At 50.8% G+C, this 19,946-nt stretch overlaps 1 protein-coding gene across 3 annotated transcripts in view; it reads right to left on the minus strand.

Annotated features, from left to right (window-relative positions):
* Window positions 1–5,891: 5,891 nt before the first annotated feature.
* The window catches only part of DENND3 (DENN domain containing 3), a 52,099-nt gene continuing 38,044 nt past the window's right edge, over window positions 5,892–19,946 (minus strand). The window contains exons 18-23 of one of the 3 annotated variants that reach the window (XM_070476922.1): window positions 18,061–18,200; window positions 14,070–14,230; window positions 12,743–12,876; window positions 8,054–8,172; window positions 7,835–7,969; window positions 5,892–7,734 (exon numbers count right to left, since the gene is read on the minus strand). In XM_070476922.1, coding sequence (XP_070333023.1) covers window positions 7,534–7,734; window positions 7,835–7,969; window positions 8,054–8,172; window positions 12,743–12,876; window positions 14,070–14,230; window positions 18,061–18,200 — 890 coding nt within the window. In that variant the 3' untranslated portion in view covers window positions 5,892–7,533. The other 2 variants (XM_070476921.1, XM_070476923.1) reach the window with 2 other exon arrangements.

Raw genomic sequence — 19,946 nt, forward strand, 5'->3', positions numbered from 1 at the left:
CCTTTGGCCACACCAACCCCGAGCACAGGCGAGGACCCTCCCAGGAATGTTGCTACCCGTGACAGCCGCGCAACTGTTCACGCTACATCTGCAAGCAACTGCTTCTGACTCTCCATCCGTCTTCTGCCTGCTTCTGGGCCTGGGGGCTCAGGCCGGCCTGCCGGGGCTGCCCAGGGCCACTTCCTGAACGCAGCTGCCCAGGGCGTGGTGTCCACTCAGTGTGGCCCTCAGCATGTAGCACATCGGGGCCTCCATCACTACCTCCTCCTGGGGAGCCGGCCCCCGCCATCCTGGCCCCTCGCCCAGCCTGTCCCCGGGGGGCCAGGGGCAAGGCTCCATGTGCTGTGGACCAGGACTGTGTCTCGGTGGCGGAATGACCCAATTATTGGAAATGCCTCTTGTTACCAGAGGAACTCCCCAGGCGTCTCGGAACAGGACTTATTTAGTTCCATTGTGAACTGGCCACAGGACAACATTTTTTTATCAACTTATTAAGTTGGAGCACTATAATAGCTCTTGCTGATTTTAGCAGTGATATAAGTGTGTGTTAAACACATAACGTTTTATGAGGAAAAGGGATTATAAAGAGTAATATCGCACATTACTGAATTTTGTATCAGGTGGGCACACGCAGCCTGGTGTGTGTGCCTCAGCGCCGAGCCCCCGCTCTCCTGGCTGCTCCGGGGGCTGTGACTGCATGGCGCTGTCTGCCCCTCCCCGCGCACAAGGTCCTGTCTGTAACACGCTCACCTCCCGGTGGAGACCAGGCTCCCCCGCATCTGTTGCGCTCTGTTACTCTGTGGTTGAAGCTTAATAAACCTTTCCCTGCCAGATCCAGTGTGGGTGTGTCTCTGCCATGTCCCCAGAGCCACTACCTTCGCCCCTGCCTCCCTGGAGCCTGAGGGCCCAGTGTGGGGAGGGCCTGCCCATGGGTGTGGGCTCCCGGGGTGGTGCTCAGAGGCCCTCCCAGCTCCCAACCTGGGGCCCATATCTGAGCCCCCAGCACCCCCGGGACCCCTGCCTCACCTGGCTCAGGTGTGGGCTCAGGCTGAGCCAGCAGGAGATGAGGCCCACCCAGCATCCAGTGACCTGGCCCAGCCTTTTTAGGTCAGACCCCGGGCTGAGGCCCCAGGCCGTGTGGGCAAACGTCTGGCAGCCCTTCCTTCCCAAGGCCTGTTCTGGTGGGTGGGCGGTGGGGTCCTGACTACTGGTAAGCGAGCCTTCTAGGAAAGAGGGGAACTCAGGAGCCACCCTGGTTACCACCCGCTGCCATCAGGTGGGCCAGGCTGCCATCAGGCATGAGATGGGTGCCACAGCCTGGCTGGGGCTGCGGGCAGCTGCCAGTCACCGCCACCCTGACTTGGCATTGGCTTTAGTGAAGGGGGAGGGGCTTGCCGAGGTCACACAGGTGGTGAGATGTGATGCCCGAGGGGTTGATTTGATCAAAAGGGCCTGCTTGACCTGCACTGGGGAGGAGAGTGTGCATGTGTACTGTCGCTCAGTCTTGTCTAACTCTTTGCAACCCTCTGGACCGGTGCAACTCACCAGGCTCCTCTGTCCATGGGATTCTCCAGGCTAAGAAGACTGGAGTGGGCTGCCATTCCCTTCTCCAGGGTATCTTCCCACCCCAGGGATCAAACCTGCCTCTCTCTTTTCTCCTGCATTGGCGGGTGGGTTCTCTACCGCTAGCCTCACATGGGAAGCCCAGTGGGGAGCAGGATGGCCCTTAATTAGGGTCCAGCAGAAGCCGGCCCCAGGATGGGGGACCGGAGAAGAGGGTCGGCTCGCGCACGTCGGGGAGGGGGTGCGGTCACCAAGGGGCCTATCAGGGCGGTCCATCCTGGTCATCAAGGGGATGGAGGCTGGGAAGCCCCGGGGCCTAGTCCTGCGCTGTGCCATGAGCGCCCCGCGGACGGACCCCGCGCACACCTCCCGGTCGGAGGGACCAAGGGGCTCCTGGGGACTAGAGGGGACCACGCATCTGGCCTCCTGCGGCTTCGCCGGCCGCGAGAGGCGGGCCCTCCCTGCGGGGCGGAGCTTGAAGTCTGGGCACCGCCTTCGTCCCCTTCACGGCCGAGCGAGTTGGCAGCGCCCTCTCGCGTCCGCCCGGGGAGCGCAGGGCCCGTGAGACGGGGGCGGGCCGGGGGCGGCACCGCACATCCTCACCCGGCCTCCCGCCCCGGGGAGGCGCCAGGCTCGGGCTGGAGGGTGCGCAGGCTCGAGGGGTAGGTCACCGGAAGCGAGCGCCCCGGACCCCGCCTCAACCCGCAAGCCTCCGCATCTGTCCCACCGCCGTTAGTGCAGAATCTATGTTTTGTTTGGGTTTTACAATTGAACCACCCCACGTAGAGTTTGCAATCTACAATTTTTGTTTAGCAAACTGATCATCTTATTAGCACGGATTGGTCTACTACATGCCTTTAACAATATGAACAGAAGTTTTGGGGGTGTTTTAATTTTATTGGAAAATCAGAGAAAATTGTATTTATATCTTCTTCATCTTGTCTATTATCACCTGTTTGCCTGTACTTCATCTGTCATTGTAAAAATTCACTAATTTGTGTTTCTGGTAGGTATGCCTTAGGATTTTCCTAGGAGAGGGGGAAGAAAAAATTATTAGTGAAAAGAGTTGAATTCTTAGTGGGAAATCTCACATTTGGCTTCAAACTCAGTACAGAGAACACACTGGCATTAATTATAAACCTTTTATCTACTTCCCATTTGCACAGTTCTTTTTTTGTTTGTTTTTTTTGCACAGTTCTTTTTGCATCATTCTGTTTTGACATGCTTGGTTCTGCCAACAAAATTGAGAGACTGTATATATTATATAATTATATACATACATAATTATATAATAATTGTATATATATTTGGCTGCACAGCACAGCATGTGAGATCTTAATTCCCCCACCGGGGATTAAACCTGTGACCCCAGCAGTAGAAGCACAGAGTCCTAATCACTGGATCGCCAGGAAGCCCTTGTATCATTTTTAGATCAGGAGACTGAGCTCTGAGATACTAGACGGTGGGTGCACGGCGTCTTTCCCAGGTGCTCAGAAATGACAAACACACACAGACACACTCAAAGACAAGGCAGGGTTCTTCCAGAGGTCCATAAACCGTGAGGGATCCTGGAAGGAAGGGTATGTAGTGCTGTCTCTTTGTGGTTTTCATCTGTCTTTCCTTGGATGTTAAGCATCTTTTCCTGTGTTTGCAATTTATATATCTTCTTTGGTGAAATCTCTAACCTAGTTTTATGTCCTATTTTTTGGTTGTTTTCCTTGTTACTTTTGACTTCTCTGAATAGAATTCCTTTATCTGACATACATTTTGTAAAGATTTTCTCCCCATCTGTAAGAGAAAGACGTTTGCCTTATTTTTGATTTCAGAGTGAAAACACTCTCTTCACCATTAAGTACAATGTTTATGGGTTTTAGCTGCTCTTTATCCAGTTGAAGAAGTTTCCTTCTATTCCTAGTGTGCTGAGAGTTCTTAACATGAATGGATATTGAATTATGTCAGATATTCTTTCTGAATCTATTGAGATGAACTTGTGTTTTCTCTTTTTGCATTTGTTAAGATGGTGAATTACATCAATTGGTCTTGAATATTAAGCCAACTTTGCATTCCTGTGGTGAATTTCCTTAATGATAAGGTAATGTCCTCTTTATGTATTGCTAGATTTTATTTTCTAAACTTTTTAAAAAGATTTTAATGTTTATGAGGGGAATTGGTATTTTTTTCTGTGTAATATCTGTTTTTTGTAGCAAGGTAATGTTAGTCTTATAAATGCAATAGGAAGCATTCAACTCTCCTGTTTTCAGGAAAAGAATTATGAAATTTGTATTATTTATTCCTTATATATTTGGAAGAATTTATCAGTGAATTCTTTATCATTTTTTTCCTGTCATTTTTTTAAAATTATGGATTAAATTTCTTTATTGTAAATAAGTCTGTTCAGGTATCTATTTCTTCTTAAATTAGTCATGGTTGTTTATATCTTTTACATAAATTTTCCATTCCATCTAAGTTTGATGCCAAATTTACTGGCATCAAATTCAAAATAATTCCCTAATTCTTTAACATCTGTAGAATCCATAGTGATTTTTTTTTTAAGTGGGTGAATTTACACAGTGACACGAACAGGTGCAATGTTCTATGAACATTCTGATATATGCCTACACCTGAGTAACTAACACTCAATCTGCATGAAATGGTTTCTTCAGATAATTCTTTCTTGATGACTTCCAGCTTACCCCCAATCCCCGCTAATATGAACTGAGTTATCATGATTCTTTTTGTCTGGTTTGAACTTCATGTGATTGGAAATAGCAGGCTTTGTGTCAACTTTGCCCAGCATGCTTTGGAGAGTCAAACACATGGCTGTTCAATTTTTTTTTTTTTTTTACTGCTGTATAGAATTACATTGTGCAGCTATATCACATCCATTCTCCAGCTGATGGGTGTTTCCAGCATAGGGCTATCACAAATAAAGATGCTACGGAGATTCCCATGTCTCTTCGTAGACGTATGTTCTGCTTTATCTTGGGTAAAAAGTGTGGCATTGTGGAGCTGTAGGGTGGGTATGTGTCTGAAAGCAGCTGACCGCTCACCCAGTGGCTGTGCTGTTTCTATCCAGTGGTGTATGGACACTCCATCTGCTCCACATCCTCATCTTTATTTGCTGTTGTGAATCTTTAACATTAGCCATTCTCAAGTGTACAAGTGTTATTTCACTGTGGTTTGACACTCCTGATGACTCATTTTAAGCCTTTTTTCAAACTAGCTATTGATATACCTTCTTTAGTGAAGAATCTTTTGCCCATTTTTTAAATTGTTTTTCTTTTTATTGATTTGTAGGAGCTCTTTATTTATTTTGGATGCAAGTCTTTGTCACATAGCACTGTCAATAGTTTCACCTCATCTGTGGTTTCTCTTTTCACTTAATGGTGTATTTTGATGAAGTCTAATACACTAATTTCTTCTTTTGTATTTAGCACTTTTTGTATTTCTTAAAAAAAACTTTGTCTATACCAAAGATATTTTAATATTTTTAAAGATATTTTAATATATTTAAAGATGTTTTAATATTTTTAAAATTGAAGTACAGTTGGTTTATAATGTGTCAATTTCTGCCACACAGCAAAGTGATTGAGTTACATGCATACATATTTTTATACTTTCTATTATGGTTTATCATAGGATATTGACTGTAGTTCTCTGTGCTGTACAGTCGGCCTTTGTATATCCATTCTGTCTATGAGAGCTTGCCTCTGCTAACCCCAGCCCCCTTACCTACCAGCAGTCTCTTCTCTGTTCCTTGAGTGTGTTTCTATCTCATGGATAGGTTCATTTGCCATATTTTTAGAGTCCACAAGTCATATCATATTGGTATTCCTCTTTCTGACTTACTGCACTCAGTATGGTAATCTCTAGTTGCACCCATGTTGCTGTAAACGGCATCATTTCGCTCTTTTTATGGCTGGATGGCATTCCATCGTGTATACGGACCACATCTTTACCCATTCTGTTGATGGACATTCAGTTGCTTCCACGTTCGGCTGTTGTATACAGTGCCACTGTGAACACTGGGATGCATCTTTTTTTTAAAAAATATTTGGCTGCGTCAGGTCTCAGCTGTGGCATGTGGGATCTTAGTTCCCCGACCAGGGATCAAGCCCATATCCCCTGCATTGCAAAGCGGATTCTTAACCAGTAGACCACCAGGGAAGTCCTGCACGTATCTTTTTGAATTATAGTTTTCTCTGGAAATATGCCCAGGACTGATTTGCATTTCTCTGATAATTAGTGATGTTGAGCAGTCCTGTACTATTTTAAAGACGCCCCCCACAAGTTAACATTGGCTAAAGTAAAGAAACTGGACAGCAGTGTTAATACATGAGAATTTATTCCTGATGAGGTGAAGATACCTGGTTGCACATGGATGGGAATTCAATAATTTATGTGGATTTCTGATGGGCTCTTACTCTAGTTTTTCATGTGTGTACAAAAGCAGAATTCCACCTTCTGCCCTCTGCAGCTGGTCTCATCTTCCCTCTAGAAGTCAGGGGAACACACCTTCCCCAAAAGGACAGACTGGGGGGATTCAGCCGCCTGGCTCTTCTCTGCACCACAGTCTCAGGACATCCCAGAACATGATCAGACCTTCCAGAATGCTTAGGTTCTATAGACCCGGCCAGAGGCCAGGCTACAGCTCTCAACCGGGAGTCACTGCAGACACCTCGGAAGCCTGGCTGTGTCCTGGGGGCCTGACAGAGACCGTGCTCACAAGGTCTGGCATGATGTCTAACCGGGTTCCCCAAACCCAGAGCAGAGGGTGTGGCAGCCAGCCTCCTGTGGCGTAGCGCGCTGTGGCTCCACGGGGGACAGCCTGGGGCCCTGACGCAGCGCTCCCTATGCCCAGCAGCCAAGCCAAAACAGGGACGAAAGCTCAGTGTTACAGTAAAATTGTACAAAAGGTCTTTTGCTAGTATGATTATTTTCAGTTAAATAATAAGGCACTGTCTACATATACATTACACGCTGTGCACCCAGGATCCAGATGCAGTGGAAATGGACACGCATGTCCAGTAAGGGTTTGTTTGTGCTGTTTTAGATAGAATGCTGATCTTTGGTATAAAAAATGTCTCTTTTCATTATAAAAACACTGCATTTGTTAAACATTGACATGAATCAGCCATGGATTTACATGTATTCCCCATCCCGATCCCCCCTCCCACCTCCCTCTCCGCCCGATTCCCCTGATTCCCCTGGGTCTTCCCAGTGCACCAGGCCCGAGCACTTGTCTCATGATTCATGTCAATGTATGACAAAAACCACTACAATATTGTAAAGTAATTAGCCTCCAACTAATAAAAATAAACGAAAAAAAAAAAAAAAAACCCTGCATTTGTTAAAAAGGAAAAAACACAGAGCCTGCCTCAGCCCCGTGCAGACAGCCTCGCCCCACTGCTGTCCCCTCCCTGGGCGGGCTCTGTCCCCTGCTCCGACGGGTGACAGCAAGGGCAGGCACAAACCTACTCAACCACAACGTGGTCATTTAGAAGCAGCCCTTCTCATGAGCTTTACTGGAAACAAGAGGTCAGTGTGCGGGCGCTTGCCTCCTGTAAGCCCAGCGCCTGGTATCTGCTGAGTGAGTGAGGGCAGCGGGTGGGAAAGCATGGCCAGAGACCGGCAGTCTGCAGCTCACAGGTGCTTTAGCTCCATGGCTCTCGGCTAGCCTGGTGCTGGCCCAGGGTGTAGATCCTGGAACCATCCAGACAGCACGGGAGGGCTTCTCGGCAGAGGCTGCCTGAGAAACACCTCCCCACCCCCGGAAACGGTCCAGTTTCATCAGCTAACGTCCAGGAGGGGAAGTGTGACAACAGCGGTCAGAGAGCCCAGGAGGCCCTGCAGTGGGCCCGCCCCGACGCCGGGCAGATGGCCCCGGACGGCTCAGATCGCCTCCCCTCGGGAAGCGCCAGCAGCTGTCAGAAGGTGCATCCCTGGCTCGCAGTGCACACGCCCCCTTGGTCACTCGACCTTCCAGATGGCGATCTTCCCCTCCTCACGGCCAGCGCCGCTCAGCACGTATCTGTCCTCCGCGGAGCACAGCGTCTTCACCGTGTCCGCGTGGGCCGCCAGCTCCTTCTCCACCGTCCTCCTCTCCGCGTCCATCACATAGATCTTCCCCTTCAGTCGCCCCTGTGACAGCCCCGTGGCGCCCACCCAGATCTGCCAGGAGAAGCGGGCATCACATGTGTAGCCCAGCTGGGAGGCATGTGGGGCCCCCAGTCAGGCAGCAATGGGCACCCCCAGGCCCATGTCCTCTCACCTGCTTCTTCACCCTGATCATGCAGTTGATCTCAGAGCAGTCCTGGAGATGGATCCTCTGCGGGGGCTGGGCTAGGTCCTGCAGGCTCCAGACGTAGACGTCAGGGTACCCGGCACAGGCCGCCCAGAGCTGCTCCTGCTAAAGTGAAACGGGTCAGGGCAAGCACAGCGGCAGTCCCGCGGCTCGGGGGTGCCAGCCCAGCCCAATGTGCTGGGGTACCTCGGGCATGAGCTGGAATCCCAGGAAGGAGGTGCCTGTCTCTTTAAAGCTCCCGTCGATCTTCAGCTCTTGACAAGGAGATCCATTCATGTTCACCACCAGGATGCTGTCTCCAGTGCCTGCAGGACCGAAGAGTAGGATGAGGGGTGGGCAGAGTGAACGTGAAGCGCAGGGATGAAAGGGCCGTGGGGGCTCGGGGTGACCAGCAGGCCACGGCCCCTTCCCCACATGTGAGTGCGGCATGAGACACTCTAACTGTAGCCTTGGTGTTACAGGCCTAGATAGCTTATTAAAAAGCAGAGACATTACTTTTCTGACAAAGGTCCATTTAGTCAAAGCTATGGTTTTTCCAGTAGTCATGTATGGATGTGAGAGTTGGACCATAAAGAAAGCTGAGCGCAGAAGAATTGATGCTTTTGAACTGTGGTGTTGGAGAAGACTCTTGAGAGTCCCTTGGACTGCAAGGAGATTCAACCAGTCCATCCTAAAGGAAATCAGTCATGAATATTCATTGGAAGGACTGATGCTGAAGCTGAAACTCCAATACTTTGGCCACCTGATGTAAAGAACTGACTCATTGAAAAAGACCCTGATGCTGGGAAAGATTGAAGATGGGAGGAGAAGGGGACGCCAGAGGATGAGATGGCTGGATGGCATCACTGACTCAATGGACATGAGTCTGAGTAAACTCCGGGAGTTGGTGATGGACAGGGAGGCCTGGCAGGCTGCAGTCCACGGGGTCACAGAGAGTCGGACACGACTGAGCGACTGAACTGAACCTCCACGTGGCGCTTTCACATCTTCCCTCAGAGACCCTTGGGTGGTTGGTACCATCTTTACCGACAAGGAAGCCGGTGGAATCCTTCCTGCCATGGTTATTTGCAGCCAGGCCATGTGATACCCCCATGGGTAAAGATTAGAGCTCTAGGTGACGGTTCCCAGCCTTGTGGGACACATCTCTCTGTCGAAGCTCCTCTCTGTCTGCTTCTATTAATCACTCAAGCAAACCAAGTCTCCACATCATGAGAGCTACAGGTCATCACAATTATCCAGCAGCAAGGTCATCAGATCAAGTTTCCAGGGGAGACGGAGTCAGGTTCAAGATAAGGTGAGGAGCCACAGGGCTGTCCTCTTGGGGCTTTTATTGCCTGCTCCCTCCGCCTCCCACCCTGCATGAAGCCACAGGGACAGGAGGAGGCAGCCCCGCCCTGCGGGCAGCACCGTCCGGTTGCAGAGGGAGGAGGTGCAAGCCCCCCAGAAGGGCTCCAGCTTCCTGTCATGATGGTTGGACTCCAAGCCCACCAAGAAATGACCCTTGGCCATACTCGGAACTTGGGAGCTCAGCTGGGTTCTCAGTCACAGGAGGCGAGAGCCTCTCCTTCCTGCCTGAGACCTAATAGAAACCCCAGCATCCCTCCAGGAAGGCTTTCATCCCGAGATGCCATCATCCACTTGCCCTAATTAAGAAGGTCCTTTCAGATGCTTCTAGTTGTTAGGAATACCTGGGCAGCAGGAGGGAGGTCCGGCCAAGAGGCACTAATGCCCCCAGGGACCCCTCCTTAGTGCCGACCAGCACGCTCACTGCCCATGAACACTGCAGAGGGCGTCAGGCAGATTTCAGAGCCACCCAGCCTCTGTGAGCACGCAGGGGGCCTGCTGCACACGGAGCAAGGGGTGGGGCCACAGATGTGGGTGAACCGATCACTGGCCTCGAGGTGCCCAGCCCGTCAGGGCCGCCTTCTGGGGTAACGGTCAGTGACCCTCACAGCCACTGACACTCCGAGGCCCACATTCTGCCTCTTGCATCTCCCAGCCGCCAGTCTGCTGTCCAGAGGAAAAGATGGCATTTCCACCTTATTTTTCAGATGAGCAGAGAGACTGAGGTGCCAGGGACCAACCCAAAGTGACCAGTCGTCTGTGACGACCTCGGATCTGACACTGAACACACAGAGCCCGCAGCCTGGACCACACATGCGCCTCCCAGTGCCCACCTCCAACCGCAGGGAGCAGGACGAGCTCCACTCCCTCCCAGTAACAGCTGGAGCCGCGTCCTATGAGAGGCGCTCAGGCCTGGGGCTGGGGGGGGGGTTGTGGTGCTGCAGCAGACGCAGACTTAGGGGAAGGTACAGAGGGTCTGAAACACTGACCAGACTGGAGAGGGAAGTCGGGACCCCCAGGCTCACCTCACCAAGGGCCTGTGGGGGAGTCAGAGGCATCACCCTGCCCCTCCACACTCACATCCTTCTAGGTATACCTCGGTGCCCACAGACCCCATCAGCTGAGTGACTAAGGTTTTAGCTTGTTATCCTTGCTTAAAGACTTGGAACAGCACTTCACAGGAAACACTGTTCTTTACCCAAAGAAACCCTGCTTTCCTCGTGTGCTTTTCTCATTGTTAAATAGGAAAACTACTTACTATACTCATTAACTTGAAAAATATGAGGAATTCTACCCGGAAAACAAGGTTATCTACTCTCATTCTAATCTGTTATATCGCTCCCCATATTTAACAGGGATTTTTAGTCCCAAATGCATCCATGAATGGACACACACACATCTGACAGTCACCAGAGACCAACCAAAGCTGAAGGATATAGTCCTGGGAAGAATGAAATTCGGTGAGCAGCACAGTTCCCAGGGTTCCCCTCAATTCAAGAAAGTAAACCGCAAGCAAGATCAATACAAAGCCCTTCACACCCAGCTCATGCAAACCAGAGACAGGACCTTAAAAGCAGCCACTGACCCCAGACACATTCTGTTCAGCAGAACAGTGGGAATGACGGCTAACTGCTCATCAGGAACAAGAAGAGCTGCGAGACAATGGAATGACATTTCTAACATGCAGGAAAACTACATGTCAGCCTGGACTCTGTTTACAGCAGACATAGGTCATTGGAAATCCAAGGCTAAGAGGCAGTAATGCAAGACAGAAACCTGAATTTTAAGAAGGGACGAAGGTCACCAGATATGATAAATATATGGACAAAAACAAATTTTTTTCTTAATTTCTTTGCAAGACCATTGAGTACTTAGGCAAAATTTTCTAAAATATGAAGTTTATCACAATGGCATTTAACAACAATAGGATTGCAATAATGTAAAGTAATTAGCCTCCAACTAATAAAAATAAATGGAAAAAAGAAAACAACAATAGGAAGGGGAAAGAAAGGTAAATGAAATTAATTCTGCTGTGCACTGTGTCCATTATACATGAAGTGGTGTAATAGTTACTTAAGGTATGTAGTGAGAAGTTAAGGTTGCATATTGAAATCCTTAGAGCCGTTGCTAAAAAGTAGAACAAAGCCCAAAGAACAAGAGAGACAATAAAGAAGATTAAACTGAATAGTAAAAAAAGAAGCCCAAAAGGAGGCAGGAAAGGAGGAACAAAAGAAGTACAGATGGTAAAATGGAGGGAAAAAAAGGTTTACACCCAGCCATGTCATTAATCGCCTTAAAAGTGAGAAGACCTATGAGCACAGGGTCTGAATAGACATGTCTCTGAAAAAAACACAGAGATGGCAAACAGTCCGTGAGTCATCGGGGGAAATGCAACCAAAGTCACAGTGAGATACCACTTCACACCCACCAGGACAGTTACAATAAAAAATAGATGATAGGTTTGGTGAGGACGGGGAGGAACTGGAAGCGTCATGTACCACTGGTGGGGACATAAAACCATGTGGCAGCTTCAGAAAAGATGACAGTTTCTCAGATGGTGAAACATGGTTAACCCAGGTCCACCCACAGGGGAACCAGAAACCGGGCTGTAGCATCCACACAGTGGAACGATCGCGCTGTAGCTCCACAAACACTGTGGATGATGAACCCTAAAAACATCATGTTGCCTGTCCTGAGCCAGATGAAAAGAGTGCACACCGCAGAGCCCATCTACAGAAAGTTCAGGAACCAGGAGAACAAACCCACAGGAGAATCCAGAACAGGCGTTTCCCTGCAGAGGGGCACTGCGGGGCCAGGCCCCGAGGGAAACCTTGTGTCTGCCCTGTCAGGCGTTATGTGGTGTGCACTTTCAACACACAGCGAACCACACACACACTGTGCATCTCATCACAGGTAAAACATGCTTCTATTTTAAAAGTATCCATGACCATCGTCTGTGGTATCTGGCACACGCTAGCGAAGCCTTCAAAGTGCAAGCCACCTTTGCACGGAAATGCTCATGAACACAGAAGCCACGCCTCAGGCGTCTGCACCGCCCCATCACAACCCGCCCCGCTCGGCGAAGTGCCGGCTTAGGACCACTCACTTCAGCACACAGAGGATGGCGCCGGGGGGGCTGCGGGAGGAGCGGCCATGGCCCCCGGGGCGCAGAGAGAGCAGGGGGGAGGCGCACCGAGAGAGGAGCACCGGGAGAGGAGGGGCACGGAGGCAGGGGGTGGGGAGGGAACAGGCAGCTGGAGGCGGGGCATGGGAGGGGCGGGGCATGGGGGCGGGGCATGGGAGGGGCACAGGAGGAGAGGGGCAGGGGCAGCGCGGGGAGGGGCAGTGGGAGGGGAAGGGGCACAGCAGGGCGTGGGGCAGCGGGCAGCCGCACACTCAGGAGGGATGTGGGGAGCAGGAGCACAGAGAAGGAACCTGCGTTCTGAAGCCCCAGTTGGAATGCGAGGCAGAGGAAAGGGCCTGGCCTCTTCCTGGCCTAGCGGGGGCAGGGGCCAGGGCCGGGGCACTTACAGCACCAGAGGCGGCCGCCGTGCAGTCTGATCGCCGAGAGCCCTCCACCGGGCACCTGGAACCTGCCGGTCACCCTCAGGGAGCTTGCGTTCCAGGCCAGGACCGTCCCGTCCACGCTGCACGAGTACACGGTGCTGGCGGGCGAACAGACGCGCACACTTAACTGCGGCCCGAGAAGACCACGCGATGGTGGTGATGACGCCAATGATGGAAAGACAGCCCTTCCATCCAGAAAGAACAACGCTGCCACCTGGCTCAGCACCCACGGCCCCGCCGGAGGGGACAGCGCAGACACCAGGGTGGTGGGGTAAGCTCAGCACCCACGCCAGCCCGGCACCTCCCACCACGGCTCGCCGCCCTCTCCATCAGGGACTGTGAGCAGAACCGCTCACTAAGATCTACCTCCCCCAAAAACAGGCCAGAAACCCAGTGCTCCCGGCACCCCCGCACACACGAGGCCAAGGGTCAGCAGGGCTCTGGGACTGGCAGCTGCGGGGGGGGGTGGGGGGGGGGGGGGCTCAGCTAGTGCTGTGTGCCCTGCACGTCCTGATGGCGTGTCACCTTCAACTGAGGACCCAAGTCCCCCCCCCGACTGAGGACACTCGGCACCCCTGACCCTCGGGGGACAGGAGGTGGGGGTGGCACCAGGGGAGCAACCAAAAAGGAGCCGTGGCCACTTGTGTCCACTTGCTCCCAGGTCACAGCGGGAAGCGGGCTCCGCCGGGTGCTCAGCACCCCCCACCCCTCACCTGCGGTGTGCCAGGCCCCGATCCAGGCCCAGGCCACAGCGAGGGAACAGACGGGGGCTGCCCTCAAGGCCTGGAGACAGCCGACAGGTTGAACTGCGGTCCCGAAGAAAGATATGTTGATGCCCTTAACCTCCAACACTTCAAATGCCACCTTAGTTCACAGCAGCGTCTTCAGAGAAGTAGTTAAGTGATGCTAACAGGGTGGACCCTAATCCAGTACTGACCAGCGTCCTGATAAGTGCACAGCTGGACAGAGGCACATGGGGTCCCATGCGAAGACAGGGACTTCAGTGATGCATTCACAGGCCAAGGACGGCAGGCCAAGCCCAGAGCCAGGGAACGGGCGGGGAGGCCAGGGGCCCGCCGCGTGCCCACCATGCTCACCCCGGAGGGGGTCTTCTCTGACCACGTCCTCAGACCACTTCTCTGTACGCATGACCAGAGCCATGCAGGGACGTCCTCTGGCTCGCCTCCCAGACCTGCTTTGCTCCCCCTGCCTGGCCACTGGGACCCTGCCCTCTGGGACCCTGACCCGCCCATGAGCCAGGCGGCCCCCCACCCAGTGAAGCCCACCACACCTGGTCGCCTGCACACCGTCCTGCACAGCCAGGCCCGTGACGCTAGAGCGGTGGTCAGTGAGCTGCTTGTTGCAGGACATGCTGTGGACATTGATGATGTAGATGACCGAGTCCTCCGAGCCGACCCACACCTGGCTCTGCTCCGCCATCACCATGCAGTTCTGTCGGGCCAAGGAGACAGCAGCGCGGTCAACGGCCTGTGTGTCCCACGCCAAGCCACCGCTCCCGTGAACTCACAGGCTCAGGTTCCTGCTGGCCTCGGGTCACACCACTGTCACGCAATCAACATGTCATCACTGATGTGCATTTCTGTTTAAGGACACCTTTGATCCTTGAACAACACAGGTCCGAACTGTGTCCACACCTTCTCCATAAGGCTCTTCAGCTCTACACTAAGGCAGCATTTTAAACAGCAAAATCACACACACATCAGAGCACACGAATGTGAAAGACATGGCACTAAATAGGCCATGAAAAGGATACCAGTGCACAGTTTGAGCTGACCCCAGAGGCAGAGTCGCCTTGCCCGACCTTGGATAAAACGTGCACTCAGCTCCCAGGCCCTGTCCACAAGATTGTCCCTGGACAACCACGAAAGCTCCATTAGCGTTTGTTCTGGGGCCACAAATCAATGCGTGATGAGGCAGATCTGCACACTCAGTTCAGTTCAGTTCAGTCACTCAGTCGTGTCCGACTCTTTGTGACCCCATGAATCGCAGCACACCAGGCCTGCCTGTCCATCACCAACTCCCGGAGTTTACTCAAATTCATATCCATCGAGTCAGTGATGCCATCCAGCCATCTCATCCTCTGTTGTCCCCCTTCTCCTCCAGCCCCGAATCCCTCCCAGCATCAAGGTCTTTTCCAATGAGTCAGCTCTTCGCATGAGGTGGCCAAAGTATTGGAGTTTCAGCTTCAGCATCAGTCCTTCCAATGAACACCCAGGACTGATCTCCTTCAGGATGGACTGGTTGGCTCTCCTTGCAGTCCAAGGGACTCTCAAGAGTCTTCTCCAACACCACAGTTCAAAAGCATCAATTCTTCAGTGCTCAGCTTTCTTTATAGTCCAACTCTCACATCCACACATGACCACTGGAAAAACCATAGCCTTGACCAGATGGACCTTTGTTGGCAAAGTAATGTCTCTGCTTTTTAATATGCTGTCTAGGTTGGTCACAACTTTCCTTCCAAAGAGTACTAGCAACAAACAAAACTCCCAGTGCTCCTGCAGCTGGAGACAGCTCTCAGGGGTTCCGGCATGGCAAGAACCGACAACAGTGAATATCTGTAGAGTTTCCGAAATTAGAAATTAAGGGCTAAAACACTGAAGAGTTATACAAGCCACGTAAACGTGTAAACCATAAGTGTGTCTGCTGGTACATCTCAACCAACCCGACTGCATCCCTAAAAATTTCCTGAGCTGGTGTCGGCCTTCATCCATGACACTAGGAACATTTTACTGAAACTGAACAGATGCCTCAGGTTTTCAAATACAAGAGTAACAGTTACATCATGTTGGAGGGGCTGAGGCTAGATCTAATACAGTAAATCACTATCGATGGTGGTTACCATTACTTATCTAGTGGTTGCTTTTACTTATCATTACCATGTGAAAGAGCTTATAAAAACTGATAGTTTCGATTTTACCAATACGTATTCTCAAAAGATGCTACTTTGCTAATTTCAGAATTAATTATTTTAAAAAGCTCTTTCTTTTGTGGCATCTACCAGAGAATTATTATAATTTTAGTAAAATGTCTTTCTTTAGTGGCCCAAGGATATCTCAGATAAACCACTTTGAACTTCAAATTTCAGAGGAGGCAGCATTTTCTAGAGATAACTGCCCAACTTTCTGCCTTGTCAAATGATACAAACTGCTCCTGTGAAACTAGTGGGAAGATATTTTCACATAATTTGTTAACTTTCTGCTTTAATTAAATGTTACTTGGCCTAACTGCCGATCAATAGAGATTGATACAAAATGCAGCATTTGATTTCATTTTCAGGAGGATTTTAAAGTTATTCTATTATTAAACAGTCTTTGAAATGCTTGTAACTAAGAAGCAACAGGAAGAAATTAAATTTTAGAGTAATAATGATGTCCTTAATTTTTCCTTCTTATTTTTTGTTTGATCTAAAGCGTTATTAGACTTTTATAAATATTTTGCTCTAATGTGTCTTGGATCCCGTTCCTTTCTCATCCAAAGCTCATTATTTGAATGTGGAGGGGGATGGTTTTTAACAACTTTAAGAATGATCCCCACCCTTTGGCAACATGGATTTGAATCTCAGTGTTTGTTTCACCCCAGTTTTGGAAGCATAGGCTGTGCCATAGATGTGCCTTGCTTTTAGATGATGGAACGTGACCATCAAAGTGAACATAAGCTGAACACTTAGATATGCAAACTTCACTTCCCTTGCTTTTCACAGGAAAAAAAAAAGTTGTTTCATGTTAAAGAAGTTGGCATGAAAATTTTCCTAGTAAGACACCTTGGGACAGTGGCTTCTTTTGTACCCTGAGGGTCTTGAACAGGGTGAAGCCCACCAGAGAGGAGGTGTGACAGCATTTTGAACAGCAGGGTAGCATCGCTGAAGACACGCGAACCCCACCAGAAAGAAAGCACCAACTGCCCCTCTCCTGGAAACACCAGAATTCACAAGGCCCAATCCAGGTGTGGCTGTGTTAGGCCCTGGGGCATGTGGGTGACATCACACAAAAACAAATGATTTTCAAAGAGCCATGAGAGGCCTTGAGAAACCTCCAAAAACCAGTGGGCTGATCCTGGTAGCACTAATGGCTACAGACCTAACACTTGACCCCGGGCTTCTAGGGGCTGGGGTGAGGTGGTTTTTACACAAAATTAAAAGACGCTTGCTCCTTGGAAGAAAAGCTATGACCAACCTAGATAGCATATTAAAAAGCAGAGACATTACTTTGTCAACAAAGGTCCATCTAGTCAATCTATGGTTTTTCCAGTGGTCATGTATGGATGTGAGAGTTGGACTATAAAGAAAGCTGAGCGCCAAAGAATTGATGCTTTTGAACTGTTGTGTTGGAGAAGACTCTTGAGAGTCCCTTGGACTGCAAGGAGATCCAACCAGTCCATCCTAAAGGAAATCAGTCCTGAATATTCATTGGAAGGACTGATGCTGAAGCTGAAGCTCCAATACTTTGGCCACCTGATGTGAAGAACTGACTCATCTGTAAAGACCCTGATGCTGGGAAAGACTGAAGCTGATGGGAGGAGAAGGGGACAACAGAGGATGAGATGGTTGGATGGTATCACCAACTCAACGGACATGAGTTTGAGTAAACTCCGGAGCTGGTGATGGACAGGGAAGCCTGGTGTGCTGCAGTCCATGGGGTCACAAAGAGTCAGACTCAACTGAGCAACTGAACTGAACTGAACTTTCTTTTAACAAAGTTGACTAAGTTATCAGTCTAAAAACTCAAACAATTGAGGTTTCTCAACCACACGATAACTATGATATCATGCAAATTTTATTTAAGTGGTTCTCGGTCTCGACCCCAAGTATGTTAAAATAATTCCAGTGTCCGCTTTTGGTGACTGGAAACGTAAATGTGAGAATATTGCCCTGCCCTTCACAGGACTGAAATCCAGTTTTATAATAGTTTTCAAAGTGCAGGGGTGGTTAAAGCTATTATCTGCTCACTTAAATGAGAATATTTAAGTGAAAGACAGAACAAGTTTACATTCAATTTAAAAGCTCGAGATAAAATGAAAACCCCTCAGGCTTCCCTGGGGGCTCAGTGATAAAGACTCTGCCTGCGAATGCAGGAGACGTGGGGTTGATCCCAGATCCAGGAAGACCCCCACATGCTGCAGAGCCCTAACCCCAACTAAGCAGGATGCCGCGGAGTTCAAGTATCCACTGCCTGTGCAGGTGGACATGCTCGCTCTCCAAAACCGCAGCCTGACCCGGAAGCCGATGAAAACTGTCCACGCTGAACAGCACCCCGTTTACTCACCAGCCTAGACGTGCCCACTCTAAAGCAGTGCTGGTGAATCGTCCAGGAGGAAGCGTCGAATACGATCACCTTGCCCTCGTTCAGCGCGCACCATAATTTGGGGTGAGCATCCTCCACTTTTTCCGCTGGGTCAAGATGCCCTGAAGAGGAAAGCAACCTGACGTGTTGAAAGAAAACCCTCTGCTGCATCAGCTCGGGATTTGTGATTCGGGCCAAGACTCAGGTCCTGCTCAGTGCCAGGTGCCACCCTGGGTGCCCAGGCTCCAAAGGTGAGCACAGCCTGAACCTCCAAGCCCCTTGGAGCTCAGAGTCGCGGACTGGCTGGTTCAGCCAGAGAAGCACACACACAGAGCCCTCCGCCAGGCAGGATGGCAGGAGTCCTGAGCATTCTCTTGCGGGCAGCACTTCAGGCAGCGGGAAGGGGGCTCAGGGACAGAAGGGTCTGCAGCCACCGCACCCCCCCCTCAGCCCCCCCACCCCGAGCACAGCCAGGCTCCCACTGTCCCCACGTGGCCACCCACACTTGGCACCATCAGTCTTTCCCATCGTGGCCACTCTGACACCGTGAAGATTTTGTTTTTTCACTTGTGATTTGTTTGCACTTCCCTGGCGCTCACGAGGCTGATGGCTTTAGTCGGGTGTCTGGATCTCCTCCATGGGGAAGTGTTTACGCCTCCTGCCTGCTTCTGAATCAGGCTCTTACTCTCCTTGACTTGTAGCCGCTCTTTAAATACCACCGACTTCAAATACCCCATGTCGAGTCTATCCTCTTACGAACATCCTTTCCAAGTCTGCAACTATCACTTTCACTCACTTGAAAGTTTCTTTTAAAAATCCTTTATATGGTCAAAGTCACCAACCTACTCCTTTACGGCTCGTGGTTTTCACGTGCCTTGTGACTGACTCGTTTCCTTACCTTAGGATCATGATTGTTGTCTGTATTATCATCTCCAAGCTTCACTTGCTTATGTTTGCTTTTGCCTTTCAGCTCTCCATCCTTGGAGCCCATGGCCGTGTGTGATCTAAGGTGTGCTTGAGCTCCATCTCCCCTCATGGACCCACAGCGTCCCAGCACCTCCTACGATGGAGACAGTCTTTCCCCCACCCCTGCTCTATAGCACCTCCTCAGTCCTAGTCCAGGAAGTGTGAATCTGCCAGTCTTTCTGGGGTGTTCATGCCTTGGTCTCCTGGCCCTGTTGGGGTGATCTGCCCACTGAGACGCAATCTGTAGTCCCCCAGAGTCTGAGATGCTCCAAAGCCAGGGTCAGTGCCCGGGGCCTGGCTCCCTGGCTCCCAGCGTTCCCAGAGGGCTTGACTGATGCTCCCCTGGTCCCTGACCGGGGGGGAACGGCCAGCTGTGTCATCAGACGTGGCCATCACCTGAGGTCATCAGAGGGGCCATCACCCCATCCCAGCGACAACAGGCTCGCCCCAACCAAAGATGTGCGTGCAGGGGCTGCATCCGCTGGACGTGAGGATGGCGAGGCTGGATGGGGACTCAGCCACGCACGGCCCTTGTGGTCTCCGAGTCCGCAGAGCAGCTGCCCCTGGTCACCCAGAGTTCTGCCTCCAACGGCAGAAAACCACCTGGGCCCTGTCCACCCTCACCCTGCCGATGCCCCTCCACAGCAGTGCTGACCGTGAGCACGAGTCTCAGCTCTCAGACTGTTGAGAACAACAGTGGCAACACAGACAGCATGGCCCAACTGGACCACACAGGGAGCCGTAATCAATGTCCCGTGATAAACCGCAACGGGAAAGAGCATGAAGAAGGATGTGTGTACGTGCATTAACCGGATCACCTTGCCGTACAGCAAAAATGAACACAACGCTGTAAATCAAGTATACGTCAACAAAGCTACAAACCCAGCCGCGACACAGCCGGG

Source organism: Odocoileus virginianus, chromosome 15 (assembly GCF_023699985.2).
Source record: "Odocoileus virginianus isolate 20LAN1187 ecotype Illinois chromosome 15, Ovbor_1.2, whole genome shotgun sequence".
NCBI classification, from domain to species: domain Eukaryota; kingdom Metazoa; phylum Chordata; class Mammalia; order Artiodactyla; family Cervidae; genus Odocoileus; species Odocoileus virginianus.